Raw genomic sequence first — 26,403 nt, forward strand, 5'->3', positions numbered from 1 at the left:
CAGACTATTTTTCTGGGCTCCAAAATCACTGCAGATGGTGGTTGCAGCCATGAAATTAAAAGACACTTGCTCCTTGGAAGGAAAGTTATGACCAACCTAGATAGCATATTAAAAAGCAGAGACATTACTTTGCCAACAAAGGTCCGTCTAGTCAAGGCTATGGTTTTTCCAGTAGTCATGTATGGATGTGAGAGTTGGACTATAAAGAAAGTTGGGCACCGAAGAATTGATGCTTTTGAACTGTGGTATTGGAAAAGACTCTTGAGAGTCCCTTGGACTGCAAGGAGATCCAACCAGTCCATCCTAAAGGAGATCAGTCCTGGGTGTTCATTGGAGGGACTAATGTTGAAGCTGAAACTCCAATACTTTGGCCACCTGATGCAGAGAGCTGGCTCATTTCAAAAGACCCTGATGCTGGGAAAGATTGAAGGTGGGAGAAGAAGGGGGCGACAAAGGATGAGATTGTTGGATGGTATCACCGACACAATGGACATGGGTTTGGGTGGACTCTGGGAGTTGGTGATGGACAGGGAGGCCTGGCATGCTGCAGTTCATGGGGTCGCAAAGAGTCGGACACGACTGAGAGACTGAAATGAAATGAACTGAACTGAACTGAGGATAATCATGAGCCCAAGATTATGGAACTAAGCCACATAAACTTATTTATTTTTATTGCCACAATGGGTAACGTGGGCTCATTCATAGTATTTGCGTTCAGAGCAAAGTGCCAATCCAAACAAAGAAGACGACTCTCAGAATTCAAGCTATGTGAACTTCAGCAAATTCAGTTCAGCCTTGTGAATACATTCATGCTTTCTCTTCTCTTCCAAAAGTGAAATGGTATGAAACTGATAAAGCAACATTCCTTTCTGTCTGTCACACTCCTAAGACTCTGCTCCTTGCTCCATTGCATCTAACAGTCCCCAAAGCTTGAGATTTCTTTGTAAGTAGGAACTTTCACTAATTTCTATTTGAATTGCCCACAGCTAGCCCACTATCAGATCACTTCTTTGTTAAATAAAATTCTTACTTAGCAAGTGAAAAATGGAAGAAAGAGATGTGAAACACAAGTATTCTTTAAAAACACTGCTCCCATAATGGTAGCCATTTATGGAGCACCTAAACATGCCAGGCATCTTATCTATGTGTTTTCCTTATCTTTATAACATCAGAAGTTAGATATCTTCTCTTCTAATTAAAAATAGTGACAAAGACTCTTTGGTTAAAATATCTGCCTCCAGTTCAAGAGGGAGGGGACATAGGTATACCTATGGCTGATTCATGTTGATGTTTGGCAGAAACCAACACAATACTGTAAAGCAATTATCCTTCAATTAAAAATAAATAAACTTAACTGTTTAAAAAAAAAATCTCCCTCCAGACACCATAGTGGATGTGAGACATCAAATTGGCCTTTCTCAGCTATACTGCTTCACAATAGCTGGTTGGGTTGACTAAGACAATAGAACCCCACCCCCACCCCCCAAAAAAAGTGCTGCTACTCCTTACTAACTTGAGGAAGAATTAACACCCACAATACAGACACATCCAGGTGCTTACCTGCAAAATAGTTTCACAGATGGCAGTATATTCAATTTCACGCTTAAGTAGACAGCTCAATTCTCCAATTATGTCTCCACTGGTACAGTACTCTGTAAACCTAGTTGTGGACTCTCTGTCAGGCCTTAGGCTCCTGTCTATTCCAAAAGTAGGAGGTGAACTCTCCAACTGCAATGGGGAAATAATTGAGCAAAGGGAAATACAAAATTAAGAGCCCTTGACCAAACCTTAGGAGCTCCCAGTGTTTCTTGCAATTATTACAATAGAAGGAAAAGATTCTTTATGAATCCTTTCAGATGGGAAGGAGGAATTGGGCTTTCAAAAATCATTTCTTTCACATTTCAACTCTCCAAGCTGAGACCGTTTCTAATCTTTAGCTTTACAGATGACCCCTATTTACCTGCCTTATATAAAAATTCCACCAAAAGTAGTCACTAAATGCAAGTACCCCCTGTAAGTCTATTAGATATTCTTAGCATAATGGGCTAGTGCCTCAGGTGGAAAAAATTTTTGATGGTATAGATGCATAAACCAGATTTCATGAATGAATATGCCCCCAAGCCAAGTCATAATTTCAGCAGAAATCTTGCCTCCCTTAAGATGCTTAAGAATAATTACCATGAGACGTTAGCAGAAAAAGGTTTTAGGATGAACACAGGATGGTTGAGTTACTTCAGGAAAAGAACTGGTAGGCATGGGTGGGGGTAAAAGAAAGTCATCAGATTTCAGGAGGAAGATGCAAGAATTAACCAGAAGGATTACAGAACTTTCCAGAAAGTTTAGTTGTAAGTGCCAAAGAGGAAGGCTACTGCCCAATACACAAGAAATGGAAAAAAGTCACTGAAGGAATTGCTGTGAAAGTTGTACCCTCTCCTAGTGAGTTCCACCATTCAAACTTGTAGAGGCACTCATGCTTCCAAAGAACTCTGACATTTTTTAATTTAACTTTTAATGAAGTCCAAAAGCCTTTTGAGTACAAGTCCCCTACACACAAACAAATTCCATTCTGAAAGTGTGTTCTTAAGTCCAATATGTTTGTAAGTCCAACAAAGTTAACCTAGGTGCCCAACTAATACAATTGGTTATACAGTACTATACTGTAATAGGTTTATAATACTTTTCACACAAATAAAGCATGAAAACAAACACAAATAATAAAGAAAACATTTTTAAGCTTACAGTACAGTATATTGAAAAGTACAGCAGTACAGCTGGCATACAGGGACATACTCGTATTTTTGAAAGTTTGCAACTTGAAGGTCTGTATGCAGGGGACTTAACAGTAAAGAAGAATGGTTCTGCTTTTTACAAACCAAGGAAAGATAATTACATTTGTGGCAAGCAGAATTTTAAAGAAGGCCTTCCAAGGTTCCTATCTTTTTGTTATTCAATCAAACATTGATCTATGAACTGCTGTGAAGGGATTTTGCAGATAGAATTAAGGTTACTAATCAGCTAAACTTAAAGAGATGATTCTGGATTATCCTGCGGGCTCCAATGTAATCACATGAGCCCTCAAAGTAGAAAAGGAAGTAGTCATCAAGACTGAAGAGGGACAAATGAGTTGATTTCTCTGTCCGTCAGTTTTCTCATGAGGTTGATAGAAGGACAAAATGTCTTAACATATTGCCATTCTCGATCATCTTTTTAAATGTTAGAACTAGCCTCTTCAACTCTTGGTCACTGCTAACATATTACATATTTAACTTAGGTATTTTTTCCATTGTTCCATCTCCTTCTATGCTTCTACAAGAAATTAACTTCTAAGAAGACAGGGCTTTTTTATGTTTTCTCAGTTCTATGCCTAGAATGAACGTGCCTACTGCATAATAGTAATGAAGTAAATATTTGTTGAATGAATGAGTAAATGAATGAATGAAAAGTGCCAGACACTTAATAAGTGCTATACCAGTTGAGCTATTTCAAATCCTGAAAGATGATGCTGTGAAAGTGCTGCACTCAATATGCCAGCAAATTTGGAAAACTTAGCAGTGGCCACAGGACTGGAAAAGGTCAGTTTTCATTCCAATCCCAAAGAAAGGCAATACCAAAGAATGCTCAAACGACCACACAATTGCACTCATCTCACATGCTAGTAAAGTAATGCTCAAAATTCTCCAAGCCAGGCTTCAGCAATACGTGAACCGTGAACTTCCTGATGTTCAAGATGGTTTTAGAAAAGGCAGAGGACCAGAGATCAAATTGCCAACATCCACTGGATCATGGAAAAAGCAAGAGAGTTCCAGAAGAACATCTATTTCTTCTTTATTGACTATGCCAAAGCCTTTGACTGTGTGGGTTACAATAAACTGTGGAAAATTCTGAAAGAGATGGGAATACCAGACCACCTGACCTGCCTCTTGAGAAATCTGTATGCAGGTCAGGAAGCAACAGTTAGAACTGGACATGGAACAACAGACTGGTTCCAAATAGGAAAATGAGTACGTCAAGGCTGTATATTGTCACCCTGCTTATTTAACTTATACGCAGAGTACATCATGAGAAATACTGGACTGGAAGAAGCACAAGCTGGAATCAAGATTGCTGGGAGAAATATCAATAACCTCAGATATGCAGATGACACCACCCTTATGGCAGAAAGTGAAGAGGAACTAAAAAGCCTCTTGATGAAGGTGAAAGTGGAGAGTGAAAAAGTTGGCCTAAAGCTCAACATTCAGAAAACGAAGACCATGGCATCTGGTCCCATCACTTCATGGGAAATAGATGGCGAAACAGTGGAAATAGTGTCAGACTTTATTTTTCTGGGCTCCAAAATCACTGCAGATGGTCACTGCAGCCATGAAATTAAAAGACCATGAAATTAAAGCCATGAAATTAAAATTTTTGCTTCCAATTACTCCTTGGAAGGAAAGTTATGACCAACCTAGATAGCATATTCAAAAGCAGAGACATTAGTTTGCCAACAAAGGTCCATCTAGTCAAGGCTATGGTTTTTCCAGTGGTCATGTATGGATGTGAGAGTTGGACTGTGAAGAAGGCTGAGCGCCAAAGAATTGATGCTTTTGAACTGTGGTGTTGGAGAAGACCCTTGAGAGTCCCTTGGACTGCAAGGAGATCCAACCAGTCCATTCTGAAGGAGATCAGCCCTGGGATTTCTTTGGAAGGAATGATGCTAAAGCTGAAACTCCAGTACTTTGGCCACCTGATGCAAAGAGCTGACTTATTGGAAAAGACTCTGATGCTGGGAGGGATTAGGGACAGGAGGAGAAGGGGACGACAGAGGATGAGATGGCTGGATGACATCACTGACTTGACGGACGTGAGTTTGAGTGAACTCCGGGAATTGGTGATGGACAGAGAGGCCTGGCGTGCTGCGATTCATGGGGTCGCCAAGAGTCGGACACGACTGAGCGGCTGAACTGAACTGATACATGTGTTAGTATTTATAATTATAGTTTATTTCCATGATTAACTTTGGTTTTTTTAAGGTCTGAAACACTCGTTCTAAAAATATAAAGCCAAATATATTATTTGCACTAATAATAAGTGTTTGTCACTTGTAACTGTCATATAGGATCTATTAATTATGTTGTCATAGCTGGGGCTCACCCATGGATCCAGCTAATGGTATTCAGTTTCTAAAGGATTCTTGTCCCTATCACTCTTACTGATTACAAAGACCTCCTATTAGTTAAAAATGGTATGTTCTTCATCCCTATTTGACCTCTGGGAGAAAGTGACATTGCGGTCTATTTCCTCAACCTTGACTCTCATTTCCTTTAGATGAGTAACCCAACCACTCCAAGTACTGGGTTCCTTATATGACCATCACAGAAAAGACTGTCCCTGCCAGGATTGTTGTGAAGAATAAGTAATAATTATGAAAGCATTTTGTAAGATGGGAAGCACCTTTCAGATGGTGGGTGTTATAATTATCTCTCAGCTGTTGTGTTAGCTCCAAACAGAAATGGTTTCATTTGAAAAGAAATTATGTTAAAAATTTGAAATTTTCTTGGTTCCTAAATTTCTCCTTATGTGATAATTAAAAATTTCAAGACACATTTTTAGTAAAGAATAAATAGTTCCTTACGATTGCCATTCCTGAAATAATCAAGTAGATTCCTTGTGGCATTTCACCTTCTTTACAAATGACATCTCCATAGTCAAAATAGGCAAGTTTAGCTCTTTCCTGAAAGAAAAGAAACAGGAAAGGAAAGAAAAAGAATCAACACAAATCTTCATAATCTATTTCTCTAAAGAGAAATGAGATTTTAAAGCTAAAATGTAGCATAAAAACAAACTATATTCTTTGGTTTGTTAATGAGTTATAATGTTTTGACAAACCTCATTAATTTTTAGGGAAAAAAGGGACAAGTATGCAAACTGCAGACTTTGTGCTTAGGACCTAGCAGAGTGACTGGCAGAAACACCCAATAAATGCTAGGTTGGATAAATGTTTACAATAAAGTATAATAATTATGGTCAAGGAGACAGGGGCGGAGCACTCTGGGAAACAAATTCAGAAAGGCCACAGAAACCCTGACTTGGGTGTCTAGGGAAGGAACAGCTAAACTGAGACCTGAAGGAAGAGTAACAAGACAGCCAGGATACCATGAACTGAAGACCATTCAGGGCAGAGGTTTCAGTTTATGCAAAGACCCATTAGCAAATAGAATAACTGCATTGTGGGGTAACACAGAAGATTCAATACATCTCAGGCAGGGAGGGATGGAGACCAGGGTGGAGCTATCCATTAGGCATCAATAGGCACAGTGTCCAGAGTTCACAGTACTTTTAGGGATTCACAGCAATGCTTTAGTTTCTTTTAAAATCAGAAGAAAATAAGACAACTTTTAGGTAGAGTAAAATGTCTTAATACTAAAGTATCTAATGCTAATATAGTCATCTTTATAGTAACAAAATCACAAAGTATAATTTTTTGGTGTTTTTTAACGGAGGAAAAGGCAGAAGTGCCTGGAGTCCGGGTGGAGGCAGGACTGGAGAGGTGAGTCGGAGCCAGGTCTCCAAGGGGCTCGCATGCACAGTAAAAGCCCGCACACTGTGGAGCCCGGGCACCACAACCTCATAATCCGTGAGCCACAACTAGAGAGTCTACGCACTGCAAGGAAAGATCCCATATGAAGCGATGAGGATCTCATGTGCCACATAAGATCTGACACATCCAAATAAATTTTTAAGTTTGAGCTTTTCCCAAAACCAGGGGGTAGTCACTGAAGGGTTTCTAACAGGAGACTTACAGTGACACGTTTGCATTTTACAAAGATGTGGAGGAAACATATTTTTAAATCATTCATAGTAGTTGTCACTTAGTGTAGGGTGGGGAGTGAAAGGATATCACTTTTTACTTCTGAATTATTTTACAGTGTTGAAATAAACGTGGATGACTTCACAATATTTTTTTTAAAAGCTGGCCTAAAGCCAATTATCCAGTTTATGTATTATTCAGATCTTTTTTATTTTCAATTGTTGTCTTTAGGCTTATCCTCATATACTATTACATTTTTAATTAACCACAACAGTTGAAGGATGAAAGGAGGAAGGAGTAGTGAAAATTAACCGTTGCTGCTGTGATAGAGACCAAGATTAAAATTACCATCTATAATAAGGGGATGTTTCTTTTGTTTGCTATATGGATCTTTCCATGCATTCCCTGGGCTAACCCTAACGAGAATGATGTTCATGTGCTCCCAATTCATCACATTTTTTTTTACCCCAGTGAAATCTGACCTAAGTGGCTACCAATAACCAACATATTAAGGAAAAGGGCCACTTAATGAGTGAACCATTTTAGAGCTGGAGAGCCGCAACTAGCAAGCCCATGTGCAGCAACTACTGAAGCCCGTGTGCTCTCCAGCCTGTGCTCCGCAACAAGAGAAGCCACCGCAATGAGAAGCCCCAGCACTGCAATGAAGAGTAGCCCCTGCTCTCCGGACCTAGAGAAAATCCACACAGCAGTGAAGACCCAGCACCACTAAAAATAAATAAACATTTTTTAAAAAAGAGTGAGTCATGTCTGAAAGGGGGTGGAGAGAGTCTGACAGCTTTGCTTAGGCATGGCAGGTGAAGGAGTGGAGGAAGCTTGTGCCCTGGTTATAGATTCATCTCAGGTGTATGGAAATCATTAATTTATGGAGTTCCTACCCATTGTTTTTCCTATTCCTCCCCCATTCACTGAAGGATGGTCAGTTAATTATACTTGTGAGAGCATTACCTATAAAGAACCAAATTCGAATTTAAACTTGGATATTTAAAAAAACTGAAGAGGATGCAGATTGTAATCAACACCCCTTAGATACCTTCTTCCCAGTCCAAGACCATCCCTCACCTCCCACCCTCTATTCCCCAGACTACCTTCAGTGGCCCCTGCCCATTAGGTTTCCCACTTCTCACAGTCACACTTGTACTCCCCAAAGCTGGACGTTTGATTCAAGCTAAGCTAGTTGGATTTGTCTCTCAAGAATTTGAACTAAAGGACAAAGAGCCTGGGAGTGAGAACTGGGTCATCATAGCCATGTGCTAAAGGAAGAGTCCACAAATTCCTACCACTGACATTCCAGAGCTGGCCTGATTCCCACCCTGTTCAGGGTTAGTCTGTCAACTGTTTCTTGGTGTCTGTTGTTCAGTGGCTAAGTCATGTCTCACTCTTTGCAACCCCATGGACTGCAGCATGCCAGGCTTTCCTGTCCTTCACTATCATCCAGGGTTTGCTCAGATTCATGTCCGTTGAGTGGGTGATGCTATCTATCCATTCCCTGCTGCCCTTTTCTTCTCATATACCACTGCAATATATTGTTAGTAAGAGCCCCTCTTGCTTAAACTAGTTGAGATAGGACTTTGTTACTTTCAACCATAAAAGTCTTAATTTAATTAAATTTGAAATTAATTTCAAAAGTAAAATTCAAAAATTTCTGGCATGAAGTAAACACTAGTATGGCCTAAATGAAATCAGATCTTCAAAGCTCAGTAAAACCCTCTTATGACTGCTCTCTTCATAGAAAACAAGGAAAATGTTCCCTCATTATAGTTAAACAGATGACATATATCTCCATGTCTAGATCACAAGGTAGAGTACAACCAAATTTACAGTAAAACAAGTACCACTCTTTGTCACAGAGTTTTCCTGATTCCAACAAGTTGATGAAAGTTATTATTCATATAATTCATATAACTATGATATAATTCATATAATTATCAGGGCTTCTCTGATAGCTCAGTTGGTAAAGAATCCACCTGCAATGCAGCAGACCCCAGTTCGATTCCTGTATCGGGAAAATCTGCTGGAGAAAGGATAGGCTACCCACTCCAGTATTCTTGGGCTTCCCTTGTGGCTCAGCTGGTAAAGAATCCACCTGCAATGTGGGAGACCTGGGTTCGATCCCTGGGTTGGAAGATCCCCTGGAAAAGGCATGGACTCTATAGTCCATGGGGTCGCAGAGTCAGACATGACTGAGTGACTTTCACTCATATAATAGCCATTTAAAACTAAAACCACAAACTGGTAGTCCATGAGTCATATCCAGTCCACAGATGTATTTTGTTTGGCTTGCAAAGTATCTTTAAAATTCTGAATTGGTTGCCAAGTTTTAAAATTCACATAAAAATACAGATGTATGGATTCTCCTTTAAAAATTTGACTTTTACATTATTAAATCTAATAGTCAATTTTCAGACTTCATCTTATGTGATCTCTCAGCCTCATATGACATAGTTGATCACTTTCTCCTTCTTGAAATACTTTCTTCACTTAGCTATGGGACACCATTCTTTTTTTTTTTCTCCTATTTGATGGATAACTCCTCAATTCTTCTTTTCCAGCTTTACTGAGACAGAACTACTCAGCAGTAAAGAGTCCACCTGCAATGCCAGAGACACAGGTTCAATCCCTGGGTCAGGAAGGTCCCCTGAAAGAGGAAATGGCAACCCTCTCCAGTATTCTTGCCAGGGAAAATACAGTGGAGAGAGGAACCTGGCGGGCTACAGTCCATAGGGCTGAGAAGAGTCAGACACAACTGAGTGACTGAGTACACACACACACACACACACACACACAATATAAGTGTAAGGTATACAGCATGATGACTTGACATGCACATATTGCAAAATGACTATCACAATAAGTTTAGTTAACATATATCACTTCATATAGTTATAAAAAATTTTTTCCATGTGACAAGAACTTTTAGATTCTACACTCCTAGAGCTTTCAAATATACTGTACATATATGACTATATAACTATAGTCATCATGTTGTATACCTAGTAATTTTCTATCTTGTAACTTGGAAGTTTGTACCCTTTAACCCACCTGTCTAATTTACCCAGCTTCCACTCCCCTCCTCTGGCAACCATCAATCTGATACATAGCTCACAACTCAACCCTTGGATGTTCATAACAATTCCTTGAGTTATCAAGTTTCAAGGCCTTAAATATTATCTCTATGCTGACAACTCCAAAATGGCTTTCTCCAATTTGTCCTCCCACCTACATTCTAGCCATGTATCTAACTGCCTACTCAACAGCTCCACTTGGATGTCTAATAGCCTTCTCAAATTTAACCTATTCAGAATCCAACTCTTGCCCAGCTCCTGCCCTATATAAATCTTCTCTTCTCCATCTAAATAAAGGGCTAATCCATTTTCAGATTATTTTCTATTTCAGCCTAAAATTCTAGAAGTTATTCTTTCTCTCTCTAGCACTCACTCCATCAACATTTATATGCTGTCTCTTCAAAGCCTATTGAGTCTGAACTCTTCTCATCACTTTCACTCATCCAAGTCACTATCATCTCTTGCCTACATTATCATAATCACATCCTACCTGGATGCCCTGGCTTGCCCTTGACCCCCTACAGCCTATCCTTAACACATCAGCAGATGATCATTTTTAAGTGTAAGTTAGATCATGTCACTTCTCTCTTCAAAACCTTTCAACATGTTTCCACTTAATTCTCAGTAAAAGCCAACGTCCTAAGAATGACCTACAAAGTTCTACAAACTCAAGCTTGCCACAAATGCTTAGTCTTCATCTCCTCCCTCCAGCACTGGTCCTTCCACAGGGGCCTTTGTGATGTTCCTTGAACAGAGCAGTCAGGGCTTCCCTGGTGGCTCCATCAGTAAAGAGTCTGCCTGCAGTGCAGGAGACCAGGGTTTGATCCCTGGTTCAGGAAGATCTCCTGGAGAAGGAAATGGCAAACCACTCCAGTATTCTTGCCTAGAAAGTCCCATGGACAAAGGAGCCTGGCGGGCTACAGTCCATGGAGTCACAAAGAGTTGGACACGACTCAGCGACTTCAGCGACTTGAACACAGCAAGCATATCCACCTCAGGGCACTGCATCTACCTTCTCCCAGGTATCAAAATGGTGTATTCGCTCACTTATTTCAGATCTCTGTCCAGAGGAAAGGTACTAGAGCAGTCTTCTCTAACCATCCGTATAAAAGAGCTGCCTACCTATATTCTCCTTTTTCACCTTTTCTCCATGTAGCATTTGTCACCACCTGACAGACTATATATTTATGCATGGGTATGTTTATTGTCCGTCTCCATCCATATAACATAAAGTCAGTGAAAGCAGGAATTTATTTACTTTGTTCACCACCATATCCCCAAACCTAGAACATTCTCTGGCTCAAAGAGGCTATTCAATAGCTAGCTATTGAAAGAGTACACATTCCTGTAGGAATACTCAGCTGACTTCAGACAAAGCATGAACTCTGGAATATACTACAGTCCTGTTCCCTATTTATATTACACCCAGATGGTTTTACTTTTATATTATCTGCCTGGCCTGCAAAGTAACTTAAATATGAGACCCTTGATCTAAAAAAGTCTTTTACAGAGTGTGCATCTGGAAGTCTGGGGCTCTTCATCAGAAAATAAGATGGGACTGGGACTGGTAATAATTGGGTAATGTATTAAAAGAACGTATCATCCTAAGCAGATAAGCAATTATTAAAAAAAAAATCTTTGTGCTTTAGGCTCAAAATGAAATCCACTCTTCTTGGTTTTGCTGGGCCTCCATTTTGACTTATCCTTTACTGCCCATTACAGGAGTCTTACCTTGGATACGTTTTTTTTTTTTTCTTTTAATTATTACTCTTATATTAGGGAATGAAAAATAATTATCATTGAACATGAGCTAGAAATAAGACAGAATCTTTACCTTGAAGAATTCAATGAGAACATCTTTATTTTCTAGCCAAATGATATTATGAAGATATTTGTCAGGAGTAGGGAGCGGGATTGCCATTGGAAAGTTATTCAATGACTTTATTTTTTCAAGAAGTACCTAAAACAAACAATCAAAATAATGGTGATCAGATCCTGTAACAGAAAGGGGACATCAGGTAAAAATGAAGGAAATTTTAAATAAAATACTGTTTTGCACAGCATTTCTTCTTTAAATTGTCCTCTAATTTTTTTTTTTTTTGGGGGGGGGGGGGATTCTTTTTCTCCACTTACTATTTTCACTAGTATATTAACTCATATTGAATTTATCCTTTTTATAATCCAATTAATAGCTATATTCTACCCTGTCTTAGTCTCAAACTTAACTGTTGATTACTATATGATTTAATGCCACATTCTCTCAAATTCTTTTTTCATGTGAGTGAGTTGCTTCTCTACATTCTTCTAGTTTTGGAGGATAAGGTTCTAGTTTTGTGGCCTTTCAGAAGTCTTCTCTGACTTCCCCAAGTAAGAGGTAATCGCTTACTTGACTTATTCCCAGTGTATCTCTTACAAATCTCCCTTACGGAACTCATTACATTGTAGTATTATTATGTTTACTTATCTGTGATATGTAACTTTTGTTGATTGCCTAGATAAATGACTAAATGAAAAAAAGAGGAAGAGTGTCCATGGACTTTGGAATCAATGTTGTACTCATTAAGTATCCAAGTCTCCTCAAGAGTCATGGGACATAGTAAGTATTCAACATATATTTACTCAGCCAAACTGGTTAGACTTATCTAGCTCCTTACAACCTGGGATTGATAATTATACGTCTTCAGCCAACAATTAGGCAATTAATTAATAGGCATTCAACAAATAACTGTTGAATGATTGATTTGTCCATTACCTTTCTAAATAAACCTATAGGAAAAAATAAGTCTCTCTCTTCATAAAGGCTATTGTTTATTTAACTAATGGGTATCAATCATTCAATTGAACGTTATACAATCTTAAAAGTAATAAAGGGAAAATAGAAAAAAACACAACATGAACAGAGGTGGAACTTGAAGAAAACTAAAAAGTGGCCCTTCTCGTCCCTCTGACAGACACTAAGGAAAAATCATATTCCCATTTAGTCCTGTGCCATGACCTTATAGAGACTAATGAGGCAGAGTTAAAACAGGAAAAGCTGGCCTGTCCCTTGCCCACTTCCCTGCCAGGGCCATGGAGAGAGGACTATGTTCAGAGAATGTCCTGAAGCACAGCCCAGGTGACATGTGGCTGAAAAGTGCCAGGGACAAGAATAAGCATGTGACACCCAGGAACAGCTTATCATTGGAAACACAGGCAGAATGTGGGACCAGAACTTTTATTTTTCTTCTTTATGCTATGAAGTAGATAAGACCCTCCTTGTACAGGAGAGAAAAAAGCATTACTGTTTGCACAATTCGCAGTCTAGACAGTGGATGTGATAGCCTGGTAGAATTAAATATTAAACATTTTTTCCTCTTATGGTCTTAATTTTTTGCAAATTTGTAATTTTTCCAAGTCCATTTATCAGCCAACCACTTAGGGTGTCTCCCCTGTTCCTCTCAAACTCTTCCCTCCCTGATGTCCGCGTACACACACACACACACACACACACGTGGGTCCCCTCCCACCTATGTTAACATTATGTAATTACCACTTTCCTTGCTACAGTTACTGGGACTGGACTGTAGATATTTCACCAGTGGATAGAGAAGCAGAAAAATCTAATGAGTTTGTAAGAGAGAGCCAAAAGAAGATGCCACAGAGGGCAACCCTAATAGGAAATGGAGAAGCTGAACGCTTTCTAGGTCACTGCTCAAGTCCCTTTCTGAGGCCTGGCTGTGTGGTCTGGTTACCATGAGGTCTGTAAGATACTCTGTGTCCTCATGATAAATGCTCCATTTCTTTGTGAAACCTAGCTCAGGTTGGTTCTGAAAAACTAAGTGGTTTAGACATAGAGGGAAAGAGGTAGCAATGGCACTAGTTGCCACTGGCATTAACAAAGACTTAAACAACTACAGAGTTAACAACTGTCCTGACTCACCCTTTTCCCAATCTCCCTAGGAATCAAGTAGTATGGGAAACTGCTTACTTACCTTATTCATCTCAACACTCTCATATTTATCAATAATGCCTCTTGACGAAAGGAAGGTGAGGCTTTTCAGAGCTTTAGCAATCACATTCCGGATTGCCTGCTTGGTCTTCAAAGCAATGACAACATCACGACCCTCATGCTCTATGAGTCCTGAAGCAAATAAAAGTATCAGTAAGCAAGAAATTCAATAACCACAATAGTAACAAATATTTGCATAAGTTTATAATTTCCAAAGTATTTACTCAATATCTTTTCATTCCTGTTTTGTATAGAACTTGTGAGGCCAGTAGGACTACAGTTATTTTCATCTCCATTTTATAGATGAGAAAATTGAAAAAAGCCTTCCTTCACCAGTTAAGAGAACTTCACTCCATCTTTTTCTCAAGGTATCTCCTACATATCTTCATTACAGAACTCATTACGTGGTAGTATTATCATTCTTCCTTATTTGTCTCATCCTTCGTATTGTGTAATTCTTATTGGTTGGATGAATAAATGACTGAAAGTGTCCCTGGACTTGCACTGGTGGGTCTTTCTGAAATCAAACTGCATATTTTTTCCTCTTCAATGAGCATGAGAAGTCATGAGATGAACCGGGAGTCAAGGCTTAAAATCCATCTGTTTCATCCTTGTAATACTAATCTTGAGCACAATGCCTGACATCTGGAAGGGACTCAGTCATTTCTGAACTGAAATAAGCTGAGCAGTGAAATGAAGGACAGCATGGTGGAGAGCACAGGAGATCTCACCTGGTGTGAGATCTAGCTCACCTCTTACCAGCCATAGGACCTCAGGGGAGTTAAATTTTCTAAGCCTCAGTTTCATTATCTATAAATGAAGATGATAATAATATTTGCTTCATGGAGTAGTTATAAAGATCAAGCGAAATAATGCATATAAATCCATTAACACAATTCCTGACATAATTAGCATTCAATAGTAGGTTGCAGTAACAATACAGAAACAGGCACTCTTTCACATGACTGAATCAAGAACACTGTGTAATATTCCATACTGACCTAAAACATAAGACAGCAGCTACTAGGCCCCTGACCTTTAAAAGCATGGAAATAAAAACCCGCCTAATATGTGAATGGAAACAATGGATCCTGGATTTTCTGAGACGGTGACAAAATATTCTGACCTACTGTCTCCAAATTTATAATTTCATTCATTAGACCATGCTTTTTCAGTCTTGTTAAGGTAAGTGTGATCCTCATAAATCCATATGGCATCTTACAATGCGGTTATAAAAACAAAGGGGCTTTGCTTTCTTTCTTTTACAGTAACATCCATTTGTTAAGGGCATACCAGGTGCCAGGCTCTCTACCAGGAACTATATTCTGGCAAACACTGAGAGCCTGGCCCACAGCCCCTTTATGAGGAAAGCAGATCTAAGAAGTTTTGTACAAAATCCTAGGGCTCCCCTGAATGTTTCAACCCAAGCAGAGTGGCAGTAGATGCTCAAAAAACTTCATCCCTCACAAACTCACTTTGTTTGAGTACCCCTGCAAACAAAGTAGGGCGAAACAAAAACAACACTCTCTGTCATAGGTAATCCTTTGTGTGTCTTTTTCTTACAACCTTAAGGAATACGATCTTGCCACCTTAACACACTTTCTGCACTTTCCATTCTTGCTTTTATGCTCCCATAGCAAATAACAGAACTCCTCTAACTTTCTGCAATTATCTCTTGATATGCTCACACCTCCCACCAGGATGTGAATTTTATGTACATCTGGCCTATTATATATGTTCAATAAATGCTTATTGAATGAATAAATGAATGAGTCTGTGATTGAATCAAAGCATGAATTTGTCTTCCTTTGGTTAAATTATGGGATGATAAGATGTGATTTCAGGAAATTAGATATCCCAACTACTTACCTAGTTCTTTGACAGCATCTCGTTTGTTGGTTTCCAAAATTTCATATAATTTCTGTGACAAATTAAGAAATGTATTAATTTCTAATTATACCAAGTACATTACTGGCTTTAAAATTTGAGGGAAAAAAAGGATGGTAGAAAAATCTCACTTAATTATCATTTGGGGGAGATATTTAATTCTTCTCTCTTTGTAAATTCACCTGCTTTTCCCAGGCTCACTCTCATAGTGCAATGAATGCTGTGTAGTAGCTTACATAAGTACATAAGTATTGCATCTAATATTTCTCAGAAAAGACTAGTGTGCACTTCATTGTGTGCCAAAGAGAATCCTCAGAGATAGCACCCCACTAGAGGATGTCAAACAGAGCAGCCAATTGGAGAGCCAATCTACTGGGAGTGCAAAAACAAGTGGAATAATGAAAAATATGGTGTCAGGTAGGTCATGTTTCCTACAGATAACTCCTGACATAACTGAAGAAATAGCTCCACTCTGGGCTAAACAATCTCTGTTCTATCATACAATTGTTACTTGTTAACTTCCCACCATGGCCAAGGCATGCTCTTGAGCTTTGAGTCTTCTTGAAGTTTGATAATCAGAGCTGAAATTTAAAGAACAGAAACTGTTCTCTGCAGCACCTCGTATCACATAATAAACAACTGAATCCCTTTCACTTAACATAATTTATCTTTTGAGTCAAATACATGCAGAAATGGTCTTAAATTAAATCAATACACCTAAGGGATGTTTTTCCCAAATGACCAGTACTTGTCTCTCACCTGATCTATTGACTTTCGGCTAGAAATCTGTCTTATTAAAAACTTGGTATCCTCTAGACTTTTGACATAGCCTTTTGTAATACTATATGTCAAGCTGAGGCGCTTTTTGATCTGCACATCTACAATATTTATCAGCAGTGGTATTATTATCTGGAACAATGGAGAGAAAAAAAAACAAACGAAAATTTGATGAGGAAAGGCACCCTCTCAGGCAGATGTTCTCAACATGCCATTTCTAACAAGCTTGTTAGAATACAAATACTGAAACATCCACTGCTGAAACACAAATTCTCAGGCCCCACTCCAGACCTGCTGAATCAGAAATGCTGGGGACAGGCCCCCAGATCAATGCTTTAACAAGTCTCCCAGGTGTTTCTATGTACACTCAAGTTTGAGAGCCCCTCTCTAAAGAAAAGAAAGCTCAATGAATAACTGGTTCTGTAGCTTTAAGGCGAAGTGCTTACCACTCACTGCCTCTTCCCTTATTTTCCATACTCCCAGTTTTCAGAAGACAAGACAGGTCACCCCAATAACCTGGACAGTAGTTACCAACAGAATAAATCTCTCTACACCTCAGTTTCTTCACTTGCAAGATAAGGAATTTAGGGTAATCTGAGATTCTCCTTAACTCTAAATTTCTCAAATGACAAGCTGAAGCAGGAGAGTATAGTGACTAAAGGGAGTGGGATTTTTAAATAAGAACCTCCCTGAGTTCAAATACCAGCTCTCTGCTACTCACAGTGCTGTGACCTTGAACAAGTTACCTAGGGACTCCAAGGACTCAGCGTCCTCATCTGTTCAATGAGGATGATAACACCTAAGTACCAGGATTCCCGAGGAGCTGCCCCTCACAAGCAATGCAGTCAATCACAGAGGCACAACAGAGTACAGGCAGGGAGGTGAGGGGCCAAGTAATACAAGGGGAAGACGTGATCAGGAAAAGAACATCACAGCGAAGGAATCACACGAGCAGAGAAAGCAGAGCTTTTCTTAAACTGTTATTTTGGTTGTGAAACTGGGGAGAAGGGGACATATTGAAGAGGATTTTTTTAATATGAAGTTTTATTCCATGATGCACTGGCTGATCTAAAGTAAAGTTCTTCAATATTCTTCCAGGTTACAGATTTGCTTTTTTTGGAAGCCTCACTGTGCTAAGACTGGCTACCAGGACACCTAACTTGGTACAGCGGGGACACCTACTTCCCAGTATTGTAACAATTTAACTAGATACGTATGTAAAGTGGTCTGCACAGATCCTAGAACACAGTAAGTGCTCAGTTTAAAAAAAAAAAAAAAAAGCTACTCATGATTATATTTACTTAACTGCATTCCACTGGGATTTGTCAGAGCACGCTGAACAGAAATAGCAAATGGTTCACACTGTAAACAGGGTTGACTTCTGTACTAATACATCTTTAAATCTTTATTTCACTCAGAGAGACTTTTTGCAAAGTATCCCTTCTAAAATACTTATTTTACATTCATCTGCATAAGATCCCAGTGTAAAAACTGATTACTTATGAAAGCCTCTACCTTCTATATTAAGACTTAACCTCACCCTACATATCCTAGAATACTTTGTATTATAATGAGATTATACCCTATGTGGGCACTTTGTTCTAAACTCAGCTCATAAGGAAAAAATAATAAATAATCAAAATTACCCCTGAAGCAGGTTTTATGTATATAACTATTAAAGTCATTCTTATGAATATTAAAGAATGGTAACATACTTCATTTCTATTCTATATTAAGTATATATATATAGTGCTGTTTTAGTCACGAAGTCATGTCCGACTCTTGCAACCCCATGGACTATAGCCCACCAGGCTCCTCTGTCCATGGGATTTTCCAGACAAGAATACTGGAGTGAGTTGAAATTTCCTTCTACAGGGGATCTTCCCAACTCAGGAATAGAACCCGAGTCTCCTGCACTGCAGGTGGTGTCCTGCATTGCAGGCAGATTCTTTACTGACTGAGCCACCAAGAAAGCCCTAAGTATATAACACTTAATATAGAATAAAGGAAGGAACAAAAAAAGGAAAGTCAGTAAGCACAGGTCTGGGAATTCAGACAATTCTACCTAAGACAACTATTAAATTTCTTGGCAAATAGGGACCAGGTGGAGGATTCTAATGTCTGCCTTTCACCGTCAGGGTTTAGAGCAATATTTTTTAATATTAAGTTTATATATCTTCAATACATACTAATAGATTTATTTAATGTAGTAAGAATTGTTGTTTATTCACTAAGTCACGTCTGACTCTTTGGCGATCCCATGAACTGTAGCTAGGCTGCTCTGTCCATGGGATTTCCTAGGCAAGAATACTGGAATAGGTTGCCATTTTCTTCTCCAAGGGATCTTCCTGACCCAGGGATGGGATCTGCATCTCCTGCTTTAGCGGGCACATTCTTTACCACTGAGCCACCATAGAAGCTCCCTAATAAGAATTAAGCGACTCAAAAACATGGAGTGGCAAGAGAACTCATCTGAAACTCCCAAGTTAAAAGCCTATATTAATATCATGCAACTCCATTGGAAAGAGAGAAAGGAAGTTTAAGAACTGAGAGTTAAAAATCTGAAGATCTACTTTCAGAATCAAAATGAGAGCCACGAAAAGAAGAAATGAAGACATGGTCATTGTTAAGTAGTCATGTATGGATGTGAGAGTTGGACTGCAAAGAATGCTGAACACCGAAGAATTGATGCTTTTGAACTGTGGTGTTGGAGAAGACTCTTGAGAGTCCCCTGGACTGCAAGGAGATCCAACCAGTCCATTCTGAAGGAGATCAGTCCTGGGTGTTCTTTGGAAGGAATGATGCTAAAGCTGAAACTCCAGTACTTTGGCCACCTCATGCGAAGAGTTGACTCATTGGAAAAGACCCTGATGCTGGGAGGGATTGGGGGCAGGAGGAGAAGGGGACAACAGAGGATGAGATGGCTGGATGGCATCACTGACTTGATGGATGTGAGTCTGAGTGAACTCCGGGAGTTGGTGCTGGACAGGGAGGCCTGGTGTGCTGCAATTCATGGGGTCACAAAGAGTCAGACACGACTGAGCGACTGAACTGAACTGAACTGAAGGCGATTGAAGGCCACAGTAAAACTGAACTTCATAGGCAGTAGGCTAAGGAAGTAGTGTGTACTGTAGAGTAAATATTTTATGTTTCTGCACAGTTATGGCTTTATGAGCAAATTTTACTAAAACCTGGAGAACTAGTTTCCAGGTTATCCTGCTTCAAGTGGAGCTATCATTTTCATTTATTCATTCAGTACATGATTTAGTAAGGACTTACACAGGTGGCATGAGTGGTAAAGAACCTGCCTGCCAGTGCAGGAGACGTAAGAGACACAGGTTTCATCCCTGTGTCGGGAAGATCTTCTGGAGCAGGAAATGGCAACCCACTCTAGTGTTCTTGCCTGAAGAATCCCATGGAGAGAGGAGCCTGGTGGGCTACAGTCCATGGGAACGCAAAGAATCGGACACAACTGAGCGACTAACACTTTCACTTTCATATACTAGGTGTCATTCTAGGTTACATCAGTAACCAAAACAAAGACCATTACCTCATGGAAAATACATGCAACATATAGTAAAAAGGTGGTAAATGCTATGCAGAAACAAATTAAGCAAATGAAGAGGGACCAGGGAGATGGGGTGGAAAGCTGGGAGTATGGAGGGCAGGTTGCCATTTTACGTAGTATGGTCAGGGAAGGCCTTCTCCATGAGAAGGTGAGAGTTGAGCAGTGACTTGAACGAGTGAGAGGGTGAACCAAGCAGATACCTGTGGGGAGAGGGTTCCAGGAGAAAAGACAGCTCCCTCCCTCATTTCTTCTAAAATAATGAGTTTTCTTAATTCAGTTGACAAATAGTATAGAAAAAAAATTTTTTTAATGTGAAGTTTTACCTTGAGAAGAGGAAGAAATCTAATTATTCTTAAATAACCTATTATTACTGTAAACTGAATAAGAATCAAGTTGTCTGGTCTCAGTCTCACAAAGTATATACAAAATATATCAACAATTCCAATAAGCACAATAAAAAATTCCAAAGTATTCCAGTGCTGATGAAAGTATTTCCTTTTCAAAATTATTATCTGTTTAGAAAACATATAGAACATACATCATTTCATAGCAGTATACAAAGGTGGGGAGAGGGACTCTTAAAAATTAACAGTTAAATGCTCAACTACAAATGCATTACATTCCAAAAGCTGGGTTTTAAGTCATTCATTTGAAATTCAAAAAAATCCTTATAAATGTCTGACATCAAAGGGTATAATTTGATTTAAAATATATATAATCTATTATGAATCTGGAACACGAAAGAAAAACAATGAAAAATAGTGAATTAATTCACTGAAACACTATTAATTATAATTAAAGTATGAAACAGTATGCTGATAAATCATCTTTGAAGCATTTATCCTAAAAAGTGGTCTTCATCTTACATCAAGATAAGAACCTAGCAACCTATTTTTCTTTTATTCGTTTATTTATTCTTTGTATTGTTACAAGGAGTATTTGAGGAAAACATCAAATGCCTAGATTTTCAATTCTCTTTTTTCTGATCTTCGAGATTCTCTCCACTTTTATGATACTTCTCTTATCTGATATTCAAGACTGTGACTATTATACTGATTTCACTCAGAAAACTCAAAAAGAGTACTAAAATTCCATAATCCTATCAACTATTACAGCAAAAGGCTTCTGGTAGGAATTATTCCAATAAAATGACAAAATAGATTCAAGCTATCTAAATTGTTCTTTTTATAGGATACATTTCTATTTTAAATGGTACCTTCAATGCTGATTCTAACAGATATAAAAATACAAAATAGTAGTTTACGAATATCAGTCCTGACACATTTAATTTTCTTGCCGTTGGCCACAGATGCATTATCATAGGATAAATGTACATTATTCCTATAATATGTTCTGCATTTTCAAATTCTTCTGAAAATACAATGTGATATATAAAAATCAGAAATTTATTATGCCTGAAAAAAAAGAGATCAAATTAAAATGTCAGGTCACTTTAAAAGTATAAAAATTAAAATCTGAAGTTTATTTAAGTAAATATTAACATTTATTTGAAGAAAGATATAAAATAATAGATAATTAAAATTTAAAACATACTTTCTATACATAAAAATCATAAGGGAAAAAGATAAAAATATGGCTCTTAGTAATCTATATCAAGGTTGGGGAGCTTTTTTTTTAAGTTAATATCTTATACTTATCATTCACATAAGTAGAAAAAACACTTTCATTACCTCTGTAAAAACATTAAGTACTGTAAATACATGTTCATTTGGGAGGGGTAGTATTTTGGGGTTCAGAGAAGGCAATGGCACCCCACTCCAGTACTTTTGCCTAGAAAATCCCATGGACAGAGGAGCCTGGTAGGCTGCAGTCTGTGGGGTTGCGAAGAGTCGGACACGAGAGCAACTTCACTTTCACTTTTTACTTTCATGCATTGGAGAAGGAAATGGCAACCCACTCCAGTGTTCTTGCCTGGAGAATCCCAGGGACAGGGTAGCCTGGTGGGCTGCCATCTATGGGGTCGCACAGAGTCGGACACGACTGAAGCGACTTAGCAGCAGCAGCAGCAGTATTTTGGGGAAGGGGTGTTTTTCCTCCAGTTTCTTAAGATATAATTGACATACAGCACTGTATAAGTTTTAAAGTATACAACATAATGATTTGACGTATGTACATCATGAAGTGATTATCACAATAAGTTTAGTGAACATCCTTCATCTCGTATGGATATAAAATTAAAGAAACAGAACATTTTTTCCTTTGAGATGAGAACTTTCAGGATTTACTCCCTTAACAACTTTCCTATATAACATACAGGAGTGTTCATTATATTTATCATGTTGCATATGACAATCCTAGTACTTATTTATCTTATAAATGGAAATTGTACTTTTTTACAGTCTTCATCCAATTCTACCTCCCCTACCCCGCACCTCTGGTAAGCATAAATTTGATTTTTTTTGCTAAGAGTTTGCTTTGTCTTTAAAATATAATTGACCTACAACACATTAGTTCCTATTACATAACACATTGATTCAATATTTTTAGACATTTCAAAATAATAACTCCAATAAGTCTAGCTACGATATGCCACCATACAAAGATATTACGTAATTCCTGACTATATTCCCCACACTGTACGTTTCATGTTTGTTACTCAATTATTTTGCCACTGGAATTTCGTACTCTTTCATTTCCCTCACTATTTCTTTCTTCTCCCAACCCCTCCTTTCTGGATACTACCTATTTATTCTCTTTATCTAAGATTATTTCTCTTTCACTAAGTTTATTCATTTGTTTTGTTTTTTAAAATCCACATATAAGTGAAATCATACAGTATTTGACTTTCTCTGTCTGATTTCACTTGGTATAATACCATCTGCTGCTGCTGCTGCTAAGTCGCTTCAGTCGTGTCCAACTCTGTGCGACCCAATGGACGGCAGCCCACCAGGCTCCCCCGTCCCTGGGATTCTCCAGCCAAGGACACTGGAGTGGGTTGCCATTTCCTTCTCCAATTCATGAAAGTGAAAAGTGAAAGTGAAGTCGCTCAGTCATGTCCGACTCTTTGCGACACCATGGATTGCAGCCTACCAGCCTCCTCTGTCTATGGGATTTTCCAGGCAAGAGTACTGGAGTGGGGTGCCATTGCCTTTTCTGTAATACCATCTAGGTCCATCCATTTGGCAACATTTCATTCTTTTTAGGGCTGAGTAATATTTCATTATACAAACACAGGAATATACATTTGTTGTTGTTGTTCAGTCACTAAGTTGTATCTAACTCTTTGCAACCCCATGGACTGCAGCACACCAGGCTTCCCTGTCCTTCACTATCTCTCAGTCTGCTCAAATTCATGTCCATTGAGTCAGTGATGCTATCTAACCATCTCATCCTCTGCCACCCTCTTCTCCTTTTGCCTTCAATCTTTCCCAACATCAGGGTCTTTTCCAATGAGTCAGCTTTTCACATCATGTAGCCGAAGTACTGGAGTTTCAGCTTCAGCATCAGTCCTTCCAATGAGTATTCAGGGTTGATTTTGAGAGAGTCATTTCCTAGGCAGGTTGATAAGAAGTCTAGGGGTCCCCAAGGAGAGAGGGGTCTGGAATTCTCAAGGAGGAAAAAGGAAAAACTTTTTTTTCCTCTACATTCCTTAGGATTATATTATATTATATACATTATATTGTTAAATAATGTATCCTGCCTGAGGACAGTCTCTGGATTAAACCTTCTGTTCTGGCTAATCTGGTTATCTTAAAATGTAAATTATGGGAGTAGATCTGGTGCAGTCTTTACAACCTCCAGACATTCTTTTGATTCATTGGAGAGTGCTGCTGCTGCTGCTGCTGCAGCGTCACTTCAGTTGTGTCAGACTCTGTGTGACCCCATAGACGGCAGCCCATCAGGCTCCCCCATCCCTGGGATTCTCCAGGCAAGAACACTGGAGTGGGTTGCCATTTCCTTCTCCAATGCATGAAAGTGAAAAGTCAAAGTGAAGTCGCTCAGTCGTGTCTGACTCTTAGCGACCCCATGGACTGCAAGCCTACCAGGCTCCTCGGTCCACGGGATTTTCCAGGGCAAGAGTACTGGAGTGGGGTGCCATTGCCTTCTCCGTCATTGGAGAGTATATAACGCCATTTCTAACACTAGCAAGTGGGTACTCTTTCTGCCCCCTTCTGATGTCTATGTCAGAAGCTTTCTCTATCTCCTTTATACTTTAATAAAACTTTATTACACAAAAGCTCTTGAGCCATCAAGCCTCGTCTCTGGCCCCAGATTGAATTCTTCTCCTCCGGAGGCCAAGAATCCCAGCATCTTTGTATGGTTCAACAACAACCTTTCAATTTCCTTTAGGATTGATTGGTTTGATCTCCTTGCTGTCCAAGGGACTCTCAAGAGTCTTCTCCAGCACTACAGTTCGAAAGCCTCAATTCTTTGGCCCTCAGTCCTCTTCACGGTCCAACTTTCATATGGGTACATGACTACTGGAAAAACCGTAGCTTTGACTAGATGGACCTTTGCCAGCAAAGATATGTCTCTGCTTTTTAATACGCTGTCTAGGTTTGTCATAGCTTTCCTTCCAAGGAGCAAACATCTTTTAATTTCATGACTGCAGCCACCATCCACAGTGATTTTGGAGCCCAAGAAAATATAGTCTGTCACTGTTTCCACTTTCCCTGGCTTTTATTTGCCATGAAGTGATGGGACTGGATGCCATGCCCATTATATATATAGATATGTCCATTCATCTTCTTTATCCATTCCTATCAATGGGCATTTAGGTTGTCTCCATATCTTGGCTATTATAAATAATGCTACAATGAACATAGGGGTACAAATATCTTTTCTAATTAGTGATCTCATTTTCTACAGATAAATACCCAGGAGTGGAAATGGTAGTTCTATTTCTAATTTGTTGAAGAATCTCTATACTATCTTCCACAGTGGCTGCACCAGTTTACATTCCAATCAACAGTGCGTGAGGGTTCCCTTTTTTCCATATCCTCCCCACACTTGTTATTTATCTTTTTGATAATAGCCATTCTGACAAGTGTGAGATGATATCTCATTATGGTTTTGATTTGCATTTCCATGATGACTGATGATGCTGAGCATCTTTTCATGTGCCCACAGGTCATCTGTATGTCTTCTTTGGGAAAATGTCTATTCATATTTTATGCCCTTGTTAAATCAGGTTATTTGGCTATTTTTTTCAGTGTTCTTTGTATGTGTGCTTTGTGCTAAGCTGCTTCAGTTGTGTCCAACTCTTTGCAACCCTATGGGCTGTAGCCCACCAGACTCTTCTGTCCATGGGATTCTTCAGGCAAGAATGCTGGAGTGGGTTGCCATGCCCTTCTCCAGGGATCTTCCAGATGCAGGAATTGAACCCACATCTCTTACATCTCCTGCATTGGCAGGTGGATCCTTTACCACTAGCACCACCTGGGAAACCTGTTCTTTGTATAATTTGGCTATTAACCCCTTATAGAATATATTGTTTGCAAATATCTTTTCCCATTCAGTAGGTGGTTTTTTTTATTTTATTTTTTTTGATAGTTTCTTTAACTGTGCAGAAATTTTTTAGTTTGATGTAGTCCCATTTGTTTATTTTTGCTTTTGTTTTTCTCGCCTGAGGCCACATAAACACACACACAAAAGTTAATAAGACAAATGTCAACGGGTTTACTGCCTATGTTTTCTCCTAGAAGTTTCACAGTGTCAGGTATTACATTTAAATTTTTAACCCATTTTGAATTTATTTTTATGCATGGTGTGAAAGAGTAGTCCAGATTGATTTTTTTGGTTATAACTGTACAGTTTCCCCAACAGCATTTATTTAAAAAACTGTCTTTCCTTATTGCATATTCTTGCCTTATTGTCATTGATTAATTGACCATATAGGTGTCGGTTCATTTCTGGGCTCTCTATTCTGTTCTGTTGATCCATTTGTCAGTTTCCATGCCAGTACCATTCTGTCTTGATTACTGTAGCCTTATAGTATTATTCTGAAGTCAGAAAGAATGATACCTCCAGCTTTGTTTTTTCTCAATACTGTTTTGGCTATTCAGGGTCTTTTGTGTTTCCATATAAATTTTAGAATCATTTGTTCTAGTTCTTGGGAAAGTGTATTTTATAGGGATTGCACTCAATCCATAGATTGCTTTGAGGAGTATGGTCATTTTAACAAAATTAATTCTTCCAATCTATGAACATGGTGCATTCTTCCATTTGTTTGCATTGTCTTCAATTTCTTTCATCAGTGTCTTACAGTTTTCAAGTACAGGTCTTTTACCTCCTTAATTAGATGTATTCCTAGGTATTTTATTCTTTTTTGATATAATTGCAAATGGGATTA

General features: G+C 38.8%; 1 protein-coding gene across 1 annotated transcript in view; it reads right to left on the bottom strand.

The window, feature by feature from the left end:
- SLC9C2 (solute carrier family 9 member C2 (putative)) overlaps nt 1–26,403 on the bottom strand; it is a 97,101-nt gene that overhangs the window by 13,442 nt on the left and 57,256 nt on the right. The window contains exons 15-22 of the mRNA XM_027565365.1: nt 21,307–21,505; nt 20,414–20,602; nt 16,505–16,654; nt 15,728–15,779; nt 13,842–13,990; nt 11,705–11,830; nt 5,612–5,710; nt 1,561–1,728 (exon numbers count right to left, since the gene is read on the bottom strand). Coding sequence (XP_027421166.1) covers nt 1,561–1,728; nt 5,612–5,710; nt 11,705–11,830; nt 13,842–13,990; nt 15,728–15,779; nt 16,505–16,654; nt 20,414–20,602; nt 21,307–21,505 — 1,132 coding nt within the window. The remainder of the gene's footprint in view (nt 1–1,560; nt 1,729–5,611; nt 5,711–11,704; nt 11,831–13,841; nt 13,991–15,727; nt 15,780–16,504; nt 16,655–20,413; nt 20,603–21,306; nt 21,506–26,403) is intronic.

Source organism: Bos indicus x Bos taurus, chromosome 16 (genome assembly GCF_003369695.1).
Source record: "Bos indicus x Bos taurus breed Angus x Brahman F1 hybrid chromosome 16, Bos_hybrid_MaternalHap_v2.0, whole genome shotgun sequence".
Classification (NCBI taxonomy): Eukaryota; Metazoa; Chordata; class Mammalia; order Artiodactyla; family Bovidae; genus Bos; species Bos indicus x Bos taurus.